At 48.3% G+C, this 15,711-nt stretch overlaps 1 protein-coding gene across 2 annotated transcripts; it reads right to left on the minus strand.

Annotated features, from left to right (window-relative positions):
* Nucleotides 1–3,092: 3,092 nt before the first annotated feature.
* Nucleotides 3,093–14,403, minus strand: ATXN1L (ataxin 1 like). 2 transcript variants are annotated; one of them, XM_039476602.2, is made up of 3 exons: nt 14,284–14,403; nt 12,313–12,374; nt 3,093–10,764 (listed from the first exon to the last, which is right to left on the minus strand). In XM_039476602.2, the coding sequence occupies exon 3, from the start codon at nt 10,645–10,647 to the stop codon at nt 8,578–8,580; it is 2,070 nt and encodes a 689-aa protein (XP_039332536.1). In that variant the 5' UTR covers nt 10,648–10,764; nt 12,313–12,374; nt 14,284–14,403; the 3' UTR covers nt 3,093–8,577. The 2 variants fall into 2 exon arrangements, with proteins under 2 accessions (XP_039332536.1, XP_074261883.1); XM_074405782.1 differs by having other exon boundaries at nt 3,093–10,767.
* Between the last annotated feature and the right edge of the window lie 1,308 nt (nt 14,404–15,711).

Raw genomic sequence — 15,711 nt, forward strand, 5'->3', positions numbered from 1 at the left:
CTGATCCTTTCCTGCTTTTCTCTCAATGTCATTCTAGCAAATGACATTGGATGGAAATTTTCGGACAGTGGCTTCTGGTGGCTTGCCCTTTTCTTAGGGAAGGTGGTCCTCAGCTTAGGCTGTCCAAGCAGTGGCCCTTATTTGAGCCTTTACAAGTTGCCAAGAAATAAGCACGACACTGAAGAAAGAACCAAGGTTGACTGTGATGATTATTCCCACAACCATAATGAAGATACCTATGGTCCCAAGGGCTATTTAAACCTAGCTTACCTTTTCTAAACTTAGAAGCCTCGCCTCATAACTGGTGTTTCCTCAAGACTATGCAATACCTTCAACTAGGTGTGCCACTTTTCCCAGCAATATTGTTTGTCGAAAGTTTACAATTCTATCTCAGACAGTAGTCAGCTGCATCTAGGAATAGGCTCAGAGAAAAATAGCTACAATATTAAGGTCCACAGCACCAAGAAACTCATGTTTGCGTTTTATGTATGTTTTATTCATTCACCAGAGGCAAGGATAATAAACTCACTGAAGAAAATCCAGAATTAAGGTGGTTAAGAACGTTCGGGTCAATAGTGGTTAAGGCTAGGCCAAAATGATTACTCTGGCAGGTTGTATGGCTGCCAAACCATGGAGGAGACAAGAGCTGAGGTCATTTCTAAAAAGTTTCTGTGATGGTACAGAACAGGCACAGAACCTTCCTAGCCTGCACCAAAGGTTGTGTTCAGTTTAGATAATTATAGATCTTGAGGTCCAGAAGGAAGTGCCCTAGTTAAATTGTAGCCAGAAAAATAACTATGCCAGGAATGTGGACTTCTTCCAGTATCTTCACAGGGAAACTTGGATTCCTCTCTGACCTCCACAGGTCCAAGGCTGTTTAACAGTGTCAACTGACCCCCACCAAACTAGGGTTTTCTTTTGTTGTTTTGTTTTTGAGATGAAATCTCACTCCAATGCCCAGGCTGGAGTGCAATAACGCAATCTCGGCTCACTGCAACCTCTGCCTCTGGGGTTCAAGTGATTCTCCTGCCACAGCCTCCCAAGTAGCTGGGATTACAGGTGTGTACCACCACACCTGGCTAATTTTTAGTAGAGACGGTTTCACCACGTTGGCCAGGTTGGTCTCGAACTACTGACCTTAGGTGATCTGCCTGCCTCGGCCTCCCAAAGTAAGGGGAATACAGGCATAAGCCACGATGCCCAGCCTAGGGTTTGTTTTTTTGAGAAAGGATATCACTCTGTCACCCAAGCTGGAGTACAGCAGCACAATCATAGTTCATTGTAACCTCTAACTCCTGGGCTCAAGTGATTCTCCTGCCTCAGCCTCCCAAGCAGCTGGGACCATAGGTGTGTGCCACCACACCCAGCTAATAAACTAAGGTTACTTCTACCAGGCAGGCTAAAATAATTGTTTTGAAAAATACATTTAAAAGAAAATACTTACTTGGCGTGCCTGTAATCAACTCCAGCTACCTGGGAGGCTGAGGGTGAGAATCACTTGAACCCAGGAGGCAGAGTGAGCTGAGATTGTGCCAATGTACTCCAGCCTGGACAACAGAGTAAGACTCTGTCTCAAAAAAAAAAAAAAAAAAAAAAAAAAAAGCTGGGCATGGTGGCTCATGTCTATAATCCTAGCACTTTGGGAGGCTGAGGTGAGCAGATCATAAGGTCAGGAGTTCAAGACCAGCCTGGCCAACATGGTGAAATCCCCATCTCTACTAAAAATCCAAAAATTGACCGGGCGCGGTGGCTCAAGCCTGTAATCCCAGCACTTTGGGAGGCCGAGGTGGGTGGATCACGAGGTCGAGAGATCGAGACCATCCTGGTCAACATGGTGAAACCCCGTCTCTACTAAAAATACAAAAAAAAACTAACTGGGCGTGGTGGCGCGTGCCTGTAATCCCAGCTACTTAGGAGGCTGAGGCAGGAGAATTGCCTGAGCCCAGGAGGCGGAGGTTGCAGTGAGCCGAGATCGTACCATTGCACTCCAGCCTGGGTAACAAGAGCGAAACTCCGTCTCAAAAAAAAAAAAAAAAAAAATTCCAAAAATTAGTCAGGTGTGATAGCAGATGCCTGTAGTTCCAGCTACTAGGAAAGCTGAGGCAGGAGAATCACTTGAACCTGGGAGGCAGAGGTTGCAATGAGCAGAGATCATGCCACTGCACTCCAGCCTGGGCAATAGAGACTGTCTCAAAAGACAAAGAAAAAATTGAACCAAATGCCTTTCTCTCAGAGCTCCATACTGGAGTCCTACTTGGATGCTTCAAAATGACAGTCCTCACTATGTGCCAAAGATGATTCTGAGCACTTTACATGGATGATCTCAATCTTCACAAGAAGCTGAAATAATACAAACTCAGGGGTTGCATCTCTGGGTTCAAAAGTGCCCTGCCACTTACTAGCTGTGTGACTTTGGGGAAGTTAGTTAACCTCTGTCTTTGCTTCCCCATCCACAAAATGGAAATAATACTAGCAACAAATGCTTGTTCCTATATATAAAGCACTTAGGATATCTTATAGCACATAATAAGTGTTCCATAAAGGCCACTTATTGGTGGCAAGCTTTCTAAATTTTAGGCAGTAGCTATGATTGGGGTTGACTTACTCTAGCATGTTACTGGCGGTATTCCTGAGTAAAGAATTGGGGAGGAGGCCAGCAGTAAAGGTAATGACAGATCCTTCTGAGTCCACTAGAATCTAAGTCTTCAGGTAGACTTCCAGGTCTCTGAAATCCACACCAACCAAGGGGAGAGACCATGCCAGGACAAGCTCATGCCATCTGCCTTGTGCTCACCACACAAAGATAGGCCCCATATAACTGCTCCCACAAAGGTTTCTATCCCCCACCCCGTGGCCACCGTCTAAGGCTGGGATAGGAAGAAGGCGCAAACACCAAAAAGAAAAGCTAGTAGTTTATATAGATAGATATATAGATATATAGATATTGATAGATATTGTGTTTACATAGTCCACAAGTTAAATGCAGGTATCCATAAGAAGAGCATTAACAATAAAAATACAATCTGTGTGTAGCCAAGTACAGAGACTTAAAATGGTAAAACAGCAAAAAGGATCTCACAAAAGTACAAATATACAGTACAAATTGATTTATTTAAAACAGTTACAAAAAAGCACAACAAAATAGAGATTATCCTTAGAATTATTAATGCTTTGTTAAAGATCAGGTAGGATTAGAGGGTAAGAAATGGTATTGGGTGGAGGGAGCACCTGACTAGTTCTAAGGCTTTAGATACAATGCAGTTGATTACATATTAATTCAGCCATTACATACTGGGGATAGTAGATGGGGGATCAGTAATTTATCTACAGGGAACTCCTACCAGATCCGTCCAGACCTCCCCAGTGCCATCCTCCTCCACTCCTTAGGACCCTAAAGCCACCTGGATGACAACATTCTCATCCTTCTTTCTCCACCCCATTCCCTATCCATATATTCTTCCCTCACCTAAGGTGCTGTGCAAGCTGAGAGCGGTCTGCTCTCTGCAGCTGGATCATATACTGTTTTGGCTACAGGGATCCTGTGTGACTAAGAAGGTTGTAGGGGACAGCCTTATTTTAATACTTCAAGTTAGCCATGAGTACAGTCAGTCCCTTCCCCAACACAATCTAGATTCTCTTGAATGCAAGTTGCAAGTATCAAGCAAGTGAGGGATTAACCCTGCCTTCGGCAATACCAGCAATGCACTAACCACTCATAGCTCACAACTACGTGCAAACTCCCTGTCCGGGGGTGGGTGTAAAACCACTGTGTCATCAGTTCACTCTCTCTTCTCTCTCTCTCTCTCTCTCTCTCTCTCTCTGAAGAACCTCAGTCCCCATGACAGTCATAAAGACAAATAAATGCTTGCAAGTTTGACAATAGGTAAAGGCACATGGGCTGCTGCCACACACACTGCAGGCAGGAACCCAATTTGAGGCCATCTTCACTGCTGGGCATTTGCAGTGGAATGGCTTTGGGATCACAAAGACTTTGAGTTTGCAATCTACCAGGGAGGGATCTAGGTTTAACAGGAGAACTAATAAAGAAACCTTTAGTGTGAAAAGTGCATTTATGACTATTGTTCCTGCTGGGGAGGCAGCAGGGCAAACCGCGACACCTCTCCTCCTTCCGCCCCAGGCACTGTGCATAGTCTGCAGCTAAGGAGAGAGTGCAGTCGACTCTAGCATCTCTGGGGCCAGTGTCATCCTAGGCCCAGACCAGGCTCCTGGTCCAAAGATGGATCCTAGAGTTGAAAGAGCAACTGACAGCTCCAAAGACCCAGATGCTTGTTTTATTATTGCATAATGTGGGAGACCTTCCCTACCCCAGGGAAGCTGGAGCGTGAAGGCTTCCCAGCAAAGGGCAAACAGGTTCCTGATCAACATCCAACCTAATAAGGTTCAGCTCCTCAACTGTAGTGTACACTTTTTCCCAACTGGAAGGTACTGTAGCTTCACTGTTGTTTAGTAAACTTAGCCTAGGAGGCCAAGATGTCTCCCTAAAACTTAGTTGCTGTCCTATTTACTTTTTTTGATAAGACTGTGACCTAACCTCCCATGGCCAATTCAATAAATCAGATTATCTTTACTCCAATGGACCCAGGCCTTTTCCCAGTCAATCCATGTCCACCGTTCATCTCCAGAGGGCTCACTCAACCCCAGTATGCCTGCTTGCTACAGGTTCAAATCACACCAGCATCCTGTACTTCCCTCTAAATCACCCATGATGCCCACTGGTAAAAAGAAAACTAAACCCCACTTGTGGGGCTATTTCAGCCAAACTTTAAACCCTCTCCAAACTCCACAATCCACCTAACTGGAGCTGGAGGAACTACAATGGGATGCTCGCATGGGCCCTAATGTGGTTCCCTTCATTTTGTTTTTAAAACAAGATACAAGACACCACAGAGGAAAGAAGTTAATACAACAGAAGACACCCACTAGTAGAAACCTGCTTGTTTCTCCCTCAAGATAGTCAGACATTTGGAGCCAAAGGGCTCCCAACAGCACTGAAGCCATATCCCTTTGGATTCACCAGCCCACCAGCAGCATTTCACACCATCCCTATTCAACATGACTTTGCAATAAAATAAGATGGCAGAACACAGGTAAGAATGAAACAGACACCTGGACTTAATCTACATGGCCAAAGACATGGAAGGACAGGAGCTGTAGAGGGCAGAAGACAGGACAGTGAGCAGACAGCAGCAGTGGCAAAGCAGCGCAGAGCAAAGCCCTTGGTGTTATGACCAACTGGGACCAAGAATGCAGAAGGATCAGCCCAGATCCACTGGGGCCCCTCCCCTCAGGTAGAAGCACTCAGCTTTGAACTCCCAGAGCCCCTTTCCCCCATGCCACCTCTCTTCCAAATATACACTAATTCTTGATAGGAATGATTCAAGACTTGGCTTATTATCCATCCATTACTGGGTTCCCCTATTCCCGTACAGTGCCAGACAGTCAGCAGTTCTCCTTTCTATTCCTAAGCTCTGGGAACATCCTACTGCTGACAAGGGACAGGCTCTGGCCCTTGTCAACTGCTCATTCCTAAAAAGTTGACAACTTCCCACTAAAATGCTCACTCTCTAGGCCGGCCGTGGTGGCTCATGCCTGTAATTCAAGCACTTTGGAGGTCAAGGCAGGCGATCACCTGAGGTCGGGAGTTCAATACCAGCCTGACCAACATGGTGAAACCCCGTCTTAAAAAAAAAAAAAAAAAAAAAGCTCACTCTCTAAAAACCACTCTCGTGTCTCCTGCAAACTCAGGAAATTCCTATAAGGAAGAATGGACACGCCACAGGTTAGTCTTACTTTTCATGCCTGGAGGAAAAGACTAAACTGCAAGGGGAAGGTCATAGCTCTGACTGAGATTTAGGGCATAGACCTTCTTTTCCTGGGGACCGTATTTTATGAAAGATACCTTTGCAGCTCAGCCAGATCAAGTATTAATATGTTACATATGCATGGCACGATATTGTGGTATTACAGGAGCTGCTGGTATTGCTTCACCAGCAAGAGACAAGAGAAGCAACAACAGAAAGGTCAGGGCACAGCTTGCCAGGGTCCTCAGGAATTTCTCTTTCCAGAATTCAATGGAAGTGACCAGTTTGTAAAGTCACAGCTAGCCCAAATGGAGGGTGATTTGACTTAAACTAGTCTATATCTAGTTAGACATAGGTTTGCCCCATAAAGAGAGAGCTCAGCTTGTATCCTTGCGGTCATTTCTTGAGCAACTACTGTGTACATGTTACTGAATTCAGTTGACGAGCCTTCCCATGAGGAAGGATGTTTGTGAGAAACCTGTGCAAACAATGAACTCTAGGAATAAGCTGCTCATGAAACAGCCAGAGATGAAGCCTTCTCCCAAGGCTCTCATTTGAAGGGATTCCACAAGACTCAACCCCACAGGCCCCCACTGTAGGAGACAAGCCAGAGAAAGCAGCATTCAGAGAATGGGGGACAGAGGAAAGATATGATCCCAAATGCAATACAAAGTTGGTGTCTGGTTCTGACACAAACCAGATACTGAAGCACTTGCAGTCAGGTCAGCAGCTTCCTTTGATGGACCCCTAAAAGCTGACTGACCAGGCAACTGCTTTCAAGGAATCAAACAGTGGAGTGTAGGGCTTGTCGCAAACAAGCCAGAGTCAGTCACTCTGTTCCCCCAGGAGAACAACCTTTAGCACCTGAACACTAAGAATGACTCCATTCTCAGAACTTCCCCTCCCCCCAGGAGGTAGGTAAGATTATTTATCCCCATTTGGCAGGTGGGGAGGAAGTGAAAGAGCCAGAGGTCACAAGATTTGCCGAAAGTCCTTGACAGAGCAGAGATCAGACCTCAGAGGTTTGGACTCCTGATGCCAGGCCAGGTCTCAGCCAATCCAAGTATACCTTATAAAGGAAATGCCAGGATCATAGCCTGGGAGAAGTCTAACCAGAGAGCTGGGCGGACAATACCCTGAGTTGCCTTCAAGAGTCTAAAGACCCCCAAAAAACAAACAAAAAACTCACCCACCTGAAAGCTAGTGGGGGAGCCTAATTCCCAATACCCAATGGAACCCCACGGTCTGAGCTGATGCTAAAAGTTGTGAAGAAAATGTGGGATTAAGACATTGGTGGGGAGCGGGAGGGGGGTGCAAATGTAACTAAGATTGAAAATACTTTTTGCAGAGGAATATACCACCACAAAATAACATCTACCTCAGGTATTGAAATGTTATCAAGACTATCCTAGAATCTTAGAGCTAGTGGTGGGAGGGGATAGCTTGGAGATGCCAGAATGCTGGGAGAAGCAGTGGAATAAGACGGGAGGGGACATATGGGACATCTGAAAATGCCATGATGGGCACTGCCCGGCCACAAATTCGCCCTGGCCCAGGGCACAGTTCCCTTCTTGTTTCTCCACCTAGCTGTTTGGCAGTGGAAGTGGAGGGGACATGATTTTGAGATTTTTTTAAATAGAGATTATAGCTGATGGGGAAACCCGAGACACCCCTTACCCACCAAAAACTAGAGGTCTTGGTCAGAGTGGACAAAACCAACTTTGCAGACAAGGAAAGGCAGTGCAGCTACAAATGAGGCCCAGGTCACGACACCATGCAGAGGTCAGGGCAGCACGAGGGTGGGGGCGGCGCAGGCACTTAGGCAGAACACAGACAAAGGTGGGGGGTTGGTGCCTGGGGAAGAGTCTACTAGCTCTTTCTAAAGTCACCATTACCAACGAGATTCTGTGAGATTTCGAAGTGGGTCTGGCATGCTGAGTTGGAGGAGCTTTCTTAGGTGAGCTACCTTTCCAGAAGCCCTGCCTAGAACCCAGTCAGCCTGGCTATCAAGTCTTTCTCCCAAAGTCCCCTGACTGAGTCCCTGTCAAGGTAGTACTTCACTCTGCACCCTGCAGGGGCTCTTTCTCTGGGCCCGGGTGCTGCTAAAAGCCTTGTAGGCGGAATGGTGAGGAGAGATGGGGAAGGGCTATGAAGCAGAGGATCAAGCAGAGTCCTGTCGGTAAGAGTGCTCCTCCCCCACACACCCAGCCATAGACATCTGGAACAAAATCACCCTTTAAAGTGCACATCTCTCACAAGAAGGGTTCTGGGTGGGAACCCTCTTATTTCCAACCTTGGGGCCTCCTGCCCTTCCACCACAAAAAAGGAAAAAAACTTCTGACAGTTTAACTGCTACTATAAGCTGTGGATCATCATTTTTGGCTCTTTCTTTACTCCCTCCCTCTGCCATCTGCTCCCAAAGCCTGGACTTTCCTTTGCAGGAGCTAGGGATGGGAAGGAAAGAACAGGGAGGCCCTGATTTTGGAATGTTTCTTCTCCTGTGTGCACCCCCTTCCTTCCTTGCCCCAGGCCTGCTGCTCCCCATCACAATACCCTCTGGGGTTGTCCTGAAAGGACGCCATAGGGTAATGAGCAACAGATCCTGCCTTGGGAGGCTGACTTCATGCCTCCCCTTTCCCCCAAATCTCACTGCCAAGAAAGCCATTCCCTGCTCGGCATGTGCAAATCCTCTGCCTGCTCACGGCGGCGAGGCTCAGCTCTGGGGTAAAGCCCAGTCCTGGTCTGGGAAAGAGTTTCATTTTCCTGCATTGGAACGCCCTTCAATGGACAGCTTTACCTCCTGTGGAATGAAAGAGGGACGGAGCAGTGCGGCCCGTGCCTCCTCCCCGTGCATGCTGTATCTTTGGAAGCTTGGGGCTGGCCAGCAGGCCTGAGCACCAGGCTCAGGCTGGGAAGGCTCTACCACACGGGAGCCCTCTCCTGCCAGCTGGCTCTTCCCCTCACTGTCACATAGCTCTCTGGGTCCCAAGACCGTCCTCTCAGGCCTTTCTCGGGGGGGACCCAGCTGGCCTGGGGGAGCACAGCTGGCCTGAGAAACTGAGTTACTGTTCAAGCTCTGTAAACTGATAGAGATGCAGACATCTCCCACCTGTAGACGATGGCAGGGCAGAGAGAAGAGTTGTGTTGTCCGCCCAGGGTTGCAGGAGGACCAACCCTGGCCATATACAAAGAAGGGGTGCTCAGGGGGCACCTCGATGCTCACTTTGCTCTGCTGCTCACCAACCACAAAGTGCAGCATGACAAATCCAGGCCATTGGCTCTCCTGAATGTCCACGACCGTGCTAGAGTCAATCTTCAGCCCCCCGCTCACTTCGGCACTGCGCACAAAATCCTGGGTCTGGAGGTCCTCCACCCGCTTCAGCTCTCCTGTAGCCAGCTGGATGATGGCGCCTTTCATGAAATGGGAAGGCAAGTGGGAGGAGGTAATGGGGGGCGGTGTTGGCTCCTTGTCTGGGAAGGTGGCTCTGGCCTGCACGTCCAGACTTGATGCTACCAGGATCTCCGAGCCCACAGGCAGCAGGCCTGAGTCAGTTCCAGTGGGCACCAGGTTGCCATTGGCTACAACCATTGCTTTGGGTAAAGGTCTATGTTTTACTGGTTCCTGATGGGACTGAGGGTAGAACCCACGGACCTGATTTTTCTCTGCCAGCTCTGCAGGGTTCCTGGCTGACCCCTGTCCCTCACCCTGATGGTCGGGGGTATGATGGGATAGGTTGAGGGGGCTGTGTTCCTCCTTCCTCTGAGCTGCCACCACACGATAGTCCTGAGAAGCTAAAGCGCCAACCACCCGCTGGACCTCGAGGTCAGTGTCCGGGGTCCCTCGGTGTGCCAGGGCCGCTACCTCCACCCGTGGAGTCTGAGAACCTGAAAACAACTGTCCATCCACCACACATTCTACCACGGGCACTAGTCCCTGGCCTTCACCCTTGCTGTTGGGGGAGTCAAGGGCTTCGCTTTCCCGTCTTACAATATTTCGCTCTCGCTGTCTCTGTCCTCCATTTGCAGCAGCTGCTTCCAGAGCAGACTGGCTCTCCTGAGGGGTAAGAACTGGGCTGGCACCTGCTGGAGGGGTTTCATGCAAAGTATACCCAGCAGGTAGCCTGGACATCTGATAATAAATGGGCATCCGGCCTGGAGCAAGGTCCAGTGGCTGAGTACTTGAATGATGCGGCAATTGCCCAGGTGGGGAGGTGGCAGGCGGGGCTTTGTTAAATGAGTGTGCCGGGGAGGGAGCCTGCGGAGGAGGAGTGGCTCCTTCTGCCAGAAGTGAGGCATATGGCACAAAGTGTGGAAGGTGAGAGGTGGCAAGATTGGCAGAAGGAGATAGGAGGGGACTTGGTAGGAAATTAGGTGGCACAGCATAGGGAAGGCTATAAGGAGACCCAATGAACTGCAGCGAGGTGGATGGGAGCTGAGCATAGTGGATTGGGGGATAGTGGATGCCTGGATGTTGAATCAGTGAAGACGCTACATTAAACGTGGGGGGCAAGGGGCTCATATTCACCACAGATGGGAGGCCAGTTGGTGAGAAGGTGGCAGGCGGCACAGCCACCTTATACAGCATGCCATACTGGTCCACTGTCAGACCGGTGATAGCCTCAGCTCCATCACCCCCCAGGCTGACTCTAGCTCCTGCCTGGCTCTGCCCGGCCACCACAACCCCTCGGGACCATTCAGAGGCATCACTGGAGGGTGTGTGGTTAGTGGAGCAGCTGGTAGTTCTCCCCATATTCTCGCTGGTCACGGGGAGGTCTCGTTTCTTTGGTGGAAGGCATTCCTGACTCCTCTCATGAACAGGTTTCATATTGCTTTGTGGTGTTCCTGGAGCCTGGAAGGAGTCGGCTTGCTCCCTGGGGCATCAGAAGGGGCTTCGCTGTGGCTTCCCTGTACCCCTCTCTGCTTCTGGCTGGGGTGCCCACATCTGCTAGGGAACAAATCAGAGGCAAAGAAAAGTACTGTAACCTAGGGATGAGCCAAGACAAAGGAAATAGGAGGAATTGTGCCACAGAGAAAGATGTAACAAAGGGGATTGTTAGAAAAAAGGAGGTAAAAGAAGGGGGCAGACAAGGAGACTTCCCCCAACTCATCCAGACTGGAACATGAGAGAAACAATGGGGGAAGCCACAAGGCACCAAGAGCTACAGGGATGACTATTCACCAATGTGCAAATAACCTGTGGGCTCCCCAAGTCCAGAGAGACCAACAGCTTCACGGTTAGTCTTGCGTCTCATGAGCATCCTGAGTCTTTTCAGCCTTCTTCCCAAAGGGGGCTCTGAACACCAGGTCTTTCCTGTTGGCTTGCTTTCCTTTTATTTTTAAGATGGAGTTTTGCTCTTGTCACCCAGGCTGAAGTGTAGCAGCACAATCTTCGGCTCACCAGAACCTCTGCCAGCTGGGTTCAAGCAATTCTCCTGCCTCAGCCTCCTGAGTAACTGGAATGGAACTACAGGCACGCACCACCATGCCTGGCTAACTTTTGTAATTTTAGTAGAGATGGGATTTTACCATGTTGGCCAGGCTAGACTCAAACTCCTGACCTAGGGTGGTCCGTCCGCCTCAGGCTCCCAAAGTCCTGGGACCACAGACATAAGCCATCATGCCCAGCCTCCTGCTGGCTCTTTTCCTTAAATTTCTCCTTTTGTATCAAATATGAATGTGCCACCTTCTTTCCTGAACATATGACCTCATCCTTGCTTCCTTTCTGTAGCCTAATTTGGGTTATGATCTCACCTACCACCATCCCAAGCCTGGCTAAAAAACTCTCTTCCATCTTTGCCTTGTATCATCAGTATCTCAAGGACCTAGGTGTCAAATCCTCAGGTCTGCTTGTGTCTTTTTCTTTTTTTTAAACTTTGCTACCTAACCAGGTTATGAAAATAAACATTTTTGTCCCATGAAATACTACACTTTAACTCAGATTCTCTATAGCGAGAGTGAGTAAACTAGTTTGCTGTCAACTTGTTTCTCCTCCCCACAAAAGAAAAACAATATTCTTCTGAACTTACATAGACTTCCAGTTCCCTAGTCTCAAAAGGCTTCTTTTCTTCTCAATGACCACCTTCAATTTGCCTTCTCTATTCATTCCCTTTCTTTTTCCGTTGTGCTTTCTTTTGCCAATAGCTCCTTCTCCATTGCAGGTCTGCTCCAGCCACCACTCTATAAAATTCTGGTTCCATTCCTCTAAACATGCCTGTCCTTTCCCCCCATTATCTGTATAATTCATAAGAAAGCTCTCTTTTCCCTTTCTCTTATTGTCACCTTTCACAAATGCTTTTGTCCATTGTGATAAAGCAACTTTTTGGTTTGAACAAACCAAAAAGTTGCACATGAACTTTGCTGCCTATTCCTTCCAACCAGGTTCTAGTTCTTTGGATCTGAAAAGAGCTTCCTATGTTATATTCTGTTCTGTTTTTCCACTGTGACATCCCAGATATTTTCCTGAAACAAGGATTCAAATTGCCAGTATTACCTGAGCTTCCAGTGGTGCTTCTGAGCAGCTGTAGTAAGTGTCCTCCCGGCTGGCTCGGGAGCCTAGAAGATAGAAACAGGAATGGAGTGAGCAGCTGCCAGACCTCTGATTTTACCCAGGGTTATCATGAAAGGTAATTCCAAGGCATTAGAGTATACACATCCTTGCCTCATCTTCTTCTCCACAGGTAAACGGTACATTTACCCAGAGTACCTAGGCAGTAGAACAGAGGGGAAAAGAAATCTCTAATGCTCTCACTTGTAAGAAGGCATCCCTGGAATAAAATTTCCATGCATTAAATTTCATTGGTTTTTCTTAACATTGTTTCCTTAACATCTACCTATGCCTGTTCCCCAAAGGTTAAATTTGTTTCCAATCCAAATTTCAGTTAAATGCACAAATAAAAATGTAAGATTTAATACTGTTCCCATATGACCAATGGGAAGCAGGAAAAATCAACTCCATGGAACTCCCCTTTATACAGGGCCTGTGAAAACATAAATGTGGAGGTTATTTAAATGAAAAAGGCAGCACTAAATGAAAAAGAACAATTATTTATGTTTCTGGGGCAGAAAAAGAGGTCAAGGGGGAGTCACTCAAGGGGAAGACTTATTAAGAGATTTTCAGGGTAAAAAAAAAAAAAGAGTGTGTGTATGTGTGTATGTTCACGTAAAATATTCTGAGTGACAACTTTACACCAAGAGCTAAATCAAGTGTGAAAGAAACTGAAAATATTGCCTTGGTCCTCAGGTGGCTAACACTAGCGAAACAAAACTACCACTAAACCATCAATATCTGAATCTACACTTGCCAGAAACCCGAAGCACAAAAGAATGGAGCCTTAACCTCTGAAAACGGAGAAGGCAGTAGAGATGAGTGCTCTGAGAAACTACTGACTATCCTGTCCAAGTCCTGTAGAACACTGCAAGCCTCAACCCAAACTGAACGCAACATTTCTCTGTTATGATTGGCAAGATGCAGGTGTACATAAAAGGTAATAGGATAGGAAAGCACAGTGGAAAGACAAATTCCTCATTCCACAAACATATACTACACAGTGGCATAAATGATGCCTCTGTTCTCCACCAGCAGTTTTAGTAACTGAAAAGCAGTTTGCTTTCTTCTTCATTTCCAGTGGAAAGTGGGGTCACATCTTCAATCCCAAAATGATCCTTGCTTTCTGTAACGAAAACGTTAGAGAAAACCTGCCCTCAGGTCACCCAGAGGTTAGCAAACACAGGCTAGGAAAAGCACCGAAAGAGGCAAAAGGTCTGCAGAAAGGACAACAAAGAGCCAAGCTTGTGCGCCAGGTTCCCACAACGCAAAACACACTTAAAGATCCGAAACCTCGGCCTCTCCAGAACCTCACTGAGGATCTCAAAGGGAAGACGCAGCTTGTGACCCCCAACCGAGTTAACAGGAGAGCTGCCAACGCTGCTAGCAGAACCCAGAACCAAGCTCCTCAACACGCTTGGGTCGGAATCAAGGGGGTGAACCCAGCTGGAGACCCCAATTCTCTGCGGGTGAGAAGTGCACCCGACAAAAAAGGAGAAGCTTGTCAGAGACTAGGGTTATGGCTCCCAGTGGTCCCACAATCCTTGCTACAATCAGGGTAGGGCTCGAAATCGGGAATTCTGCGTTTAGAGAGTAGAGGGTCGACCCTTCACCAACGGGGCAGGGACGAGGGCCTGCAAGCAACGCTTCCTTGTTTGGAGGCCATTCCCGCCCCGCAGACTCGGACACCTGGGCCCGCAGGGATACACCCTCCAGGGCGCCGGGGTCTGAGGCCGCCTTGCATGCCAGGGCAGAAAGAAGGGTGCAGGGGTCTAGGTGCGGCCTCTTCCCTTCCCTCTGTCCGCGGTTCATGGGCTCCGGCCCGGCGGAGCAACGGGCTCCTGGGGGCCACTTCCTCCGGAGCACCAAGCCTGGGCCTGCCTGGCCCCGGCGGCCACGACTTCCAGGGACACTTACCGGCCCATTTCACAGCGCTTCCCGGTATCCACCCGCTCGTCCCGGAGCCACCGCAACAGCGGCCGCCGCCATCCCCGGCCCCGGAGCCGCCCCACACCCAGCGCCCCCCCCCCAGCCGGGCGCCCGGAGATGGCGTCAAACGCACCCCGCCCCCGGCGCGGGGAGATTGCGTCACCACTGGGGCGAGAGAGCAACGCCCAGGACTACACGGGAAGGAAGGGCGTCACACTCCCCTTGCGTCCAGCGTTCCCTCTGGTGGGAAAACAAACTCTTTTCCCTGGGACCGGGTCCCCTCACCCTAACCCCACAATGACCTGTAATTTTTCCACCTTAGTAAATTTTGGGGGTTCCCAAACAGAGTCGCGGGGCGTGGTCATTGGCGACCTCCCCATTTCCTGGACTTCCTCTCCTGACTTGTGCAGCCTCTGCTGGGGCACCTCGGGTAATCCCGAGGTGACCTAGGCCCAGGAGAAGAAGGAGATCCGTCTTAGAGACACAGGTGGAGATGGAAGCTCTTTAAGTGTTGAGAAGCGGCCCCCGAGGGAGATAAGAGAGTAAACCCCACTCAGGATCTAGGGGAAGATGACAAGGAGTTGGCCACCTGAAAGTTTGGAGAATGAGAGGCAGGGGTTTAGTACAGCGAGAAGCAGCTTCTTTTAGTGGAAAGAGGGATTGACTACTCAGTGAAATATTAGGTCACCATTCATTACAAATTAACTTGTCAACTCCATGGTAACATGAACGTGTGATTAACTTAAGTGAAAACAAAAGTGAGCACCAGTTGAATTTAGGTTTGAATAACAACGGTTTTTATTTATTTTTATTTTTTATTTTTGTTGTTTTTTATAACTGTTTTTTAAAAAATTGTTAGGTTGGTACAAAAGTAATTGCGGTTTTGGTCACTGAATTGGAGACCTCCAGTTTCTGCAAACTCTGTTCAATAAATAACAATTGATTTTTGTTTGACTAGAAACTACTGGCTGGTCTCTGGTCCCTATTGTGTAGCTGCCCGACTTAGGAAAGTCATTGTATGACTTTATGCGTGATTTTCTGCTACTGCAAAATAAGAAGCTTGATCTAGATGAAGAGGTGGGAGTAAGATGTAAACAGAAGAGATCTCCAAACATTTTGCTAAAGGAGAAAATAAACAAACCTGTGTAGAGTTATTCCATGTTAAAAGATAAGTTGGCTCGGCACAGTGGCTCACGCCTGTAATCCCAACACTTTGGGAGACCGAGGCAGGCAGATCACGAGGTCAAAAGTTCGAGACCACCCGGAACAACATGGTGAAACCCCATCTCTACCAAAAATACAAAAATTAGCCGGGTGTGGTGGTGGGCACGTGTAATCCCAGCTACTCGGGAGGCTGAGGCAAGAGAATTGCTTGAACCCGGGAGGCAGAGGTTGCAGTGAGCCAACATCGCGCCA

The sequence above is a fragment of the Saimiri boliviensis genome, chromosome 1 (assembly GCF_048565385.1).
Source record: "Saimiri boliviensis isolate mSaiBol1 chromosome 1, mSaiBol1.pri, whole genome shotgun sequence".
NCBI classification, from domain to species: domain Eukaryota; kingdom Metazoa; phylum Chordata; class Mammalia; order Primates; family Cebidae; genus Saimiri; species Saimiri boliviensis.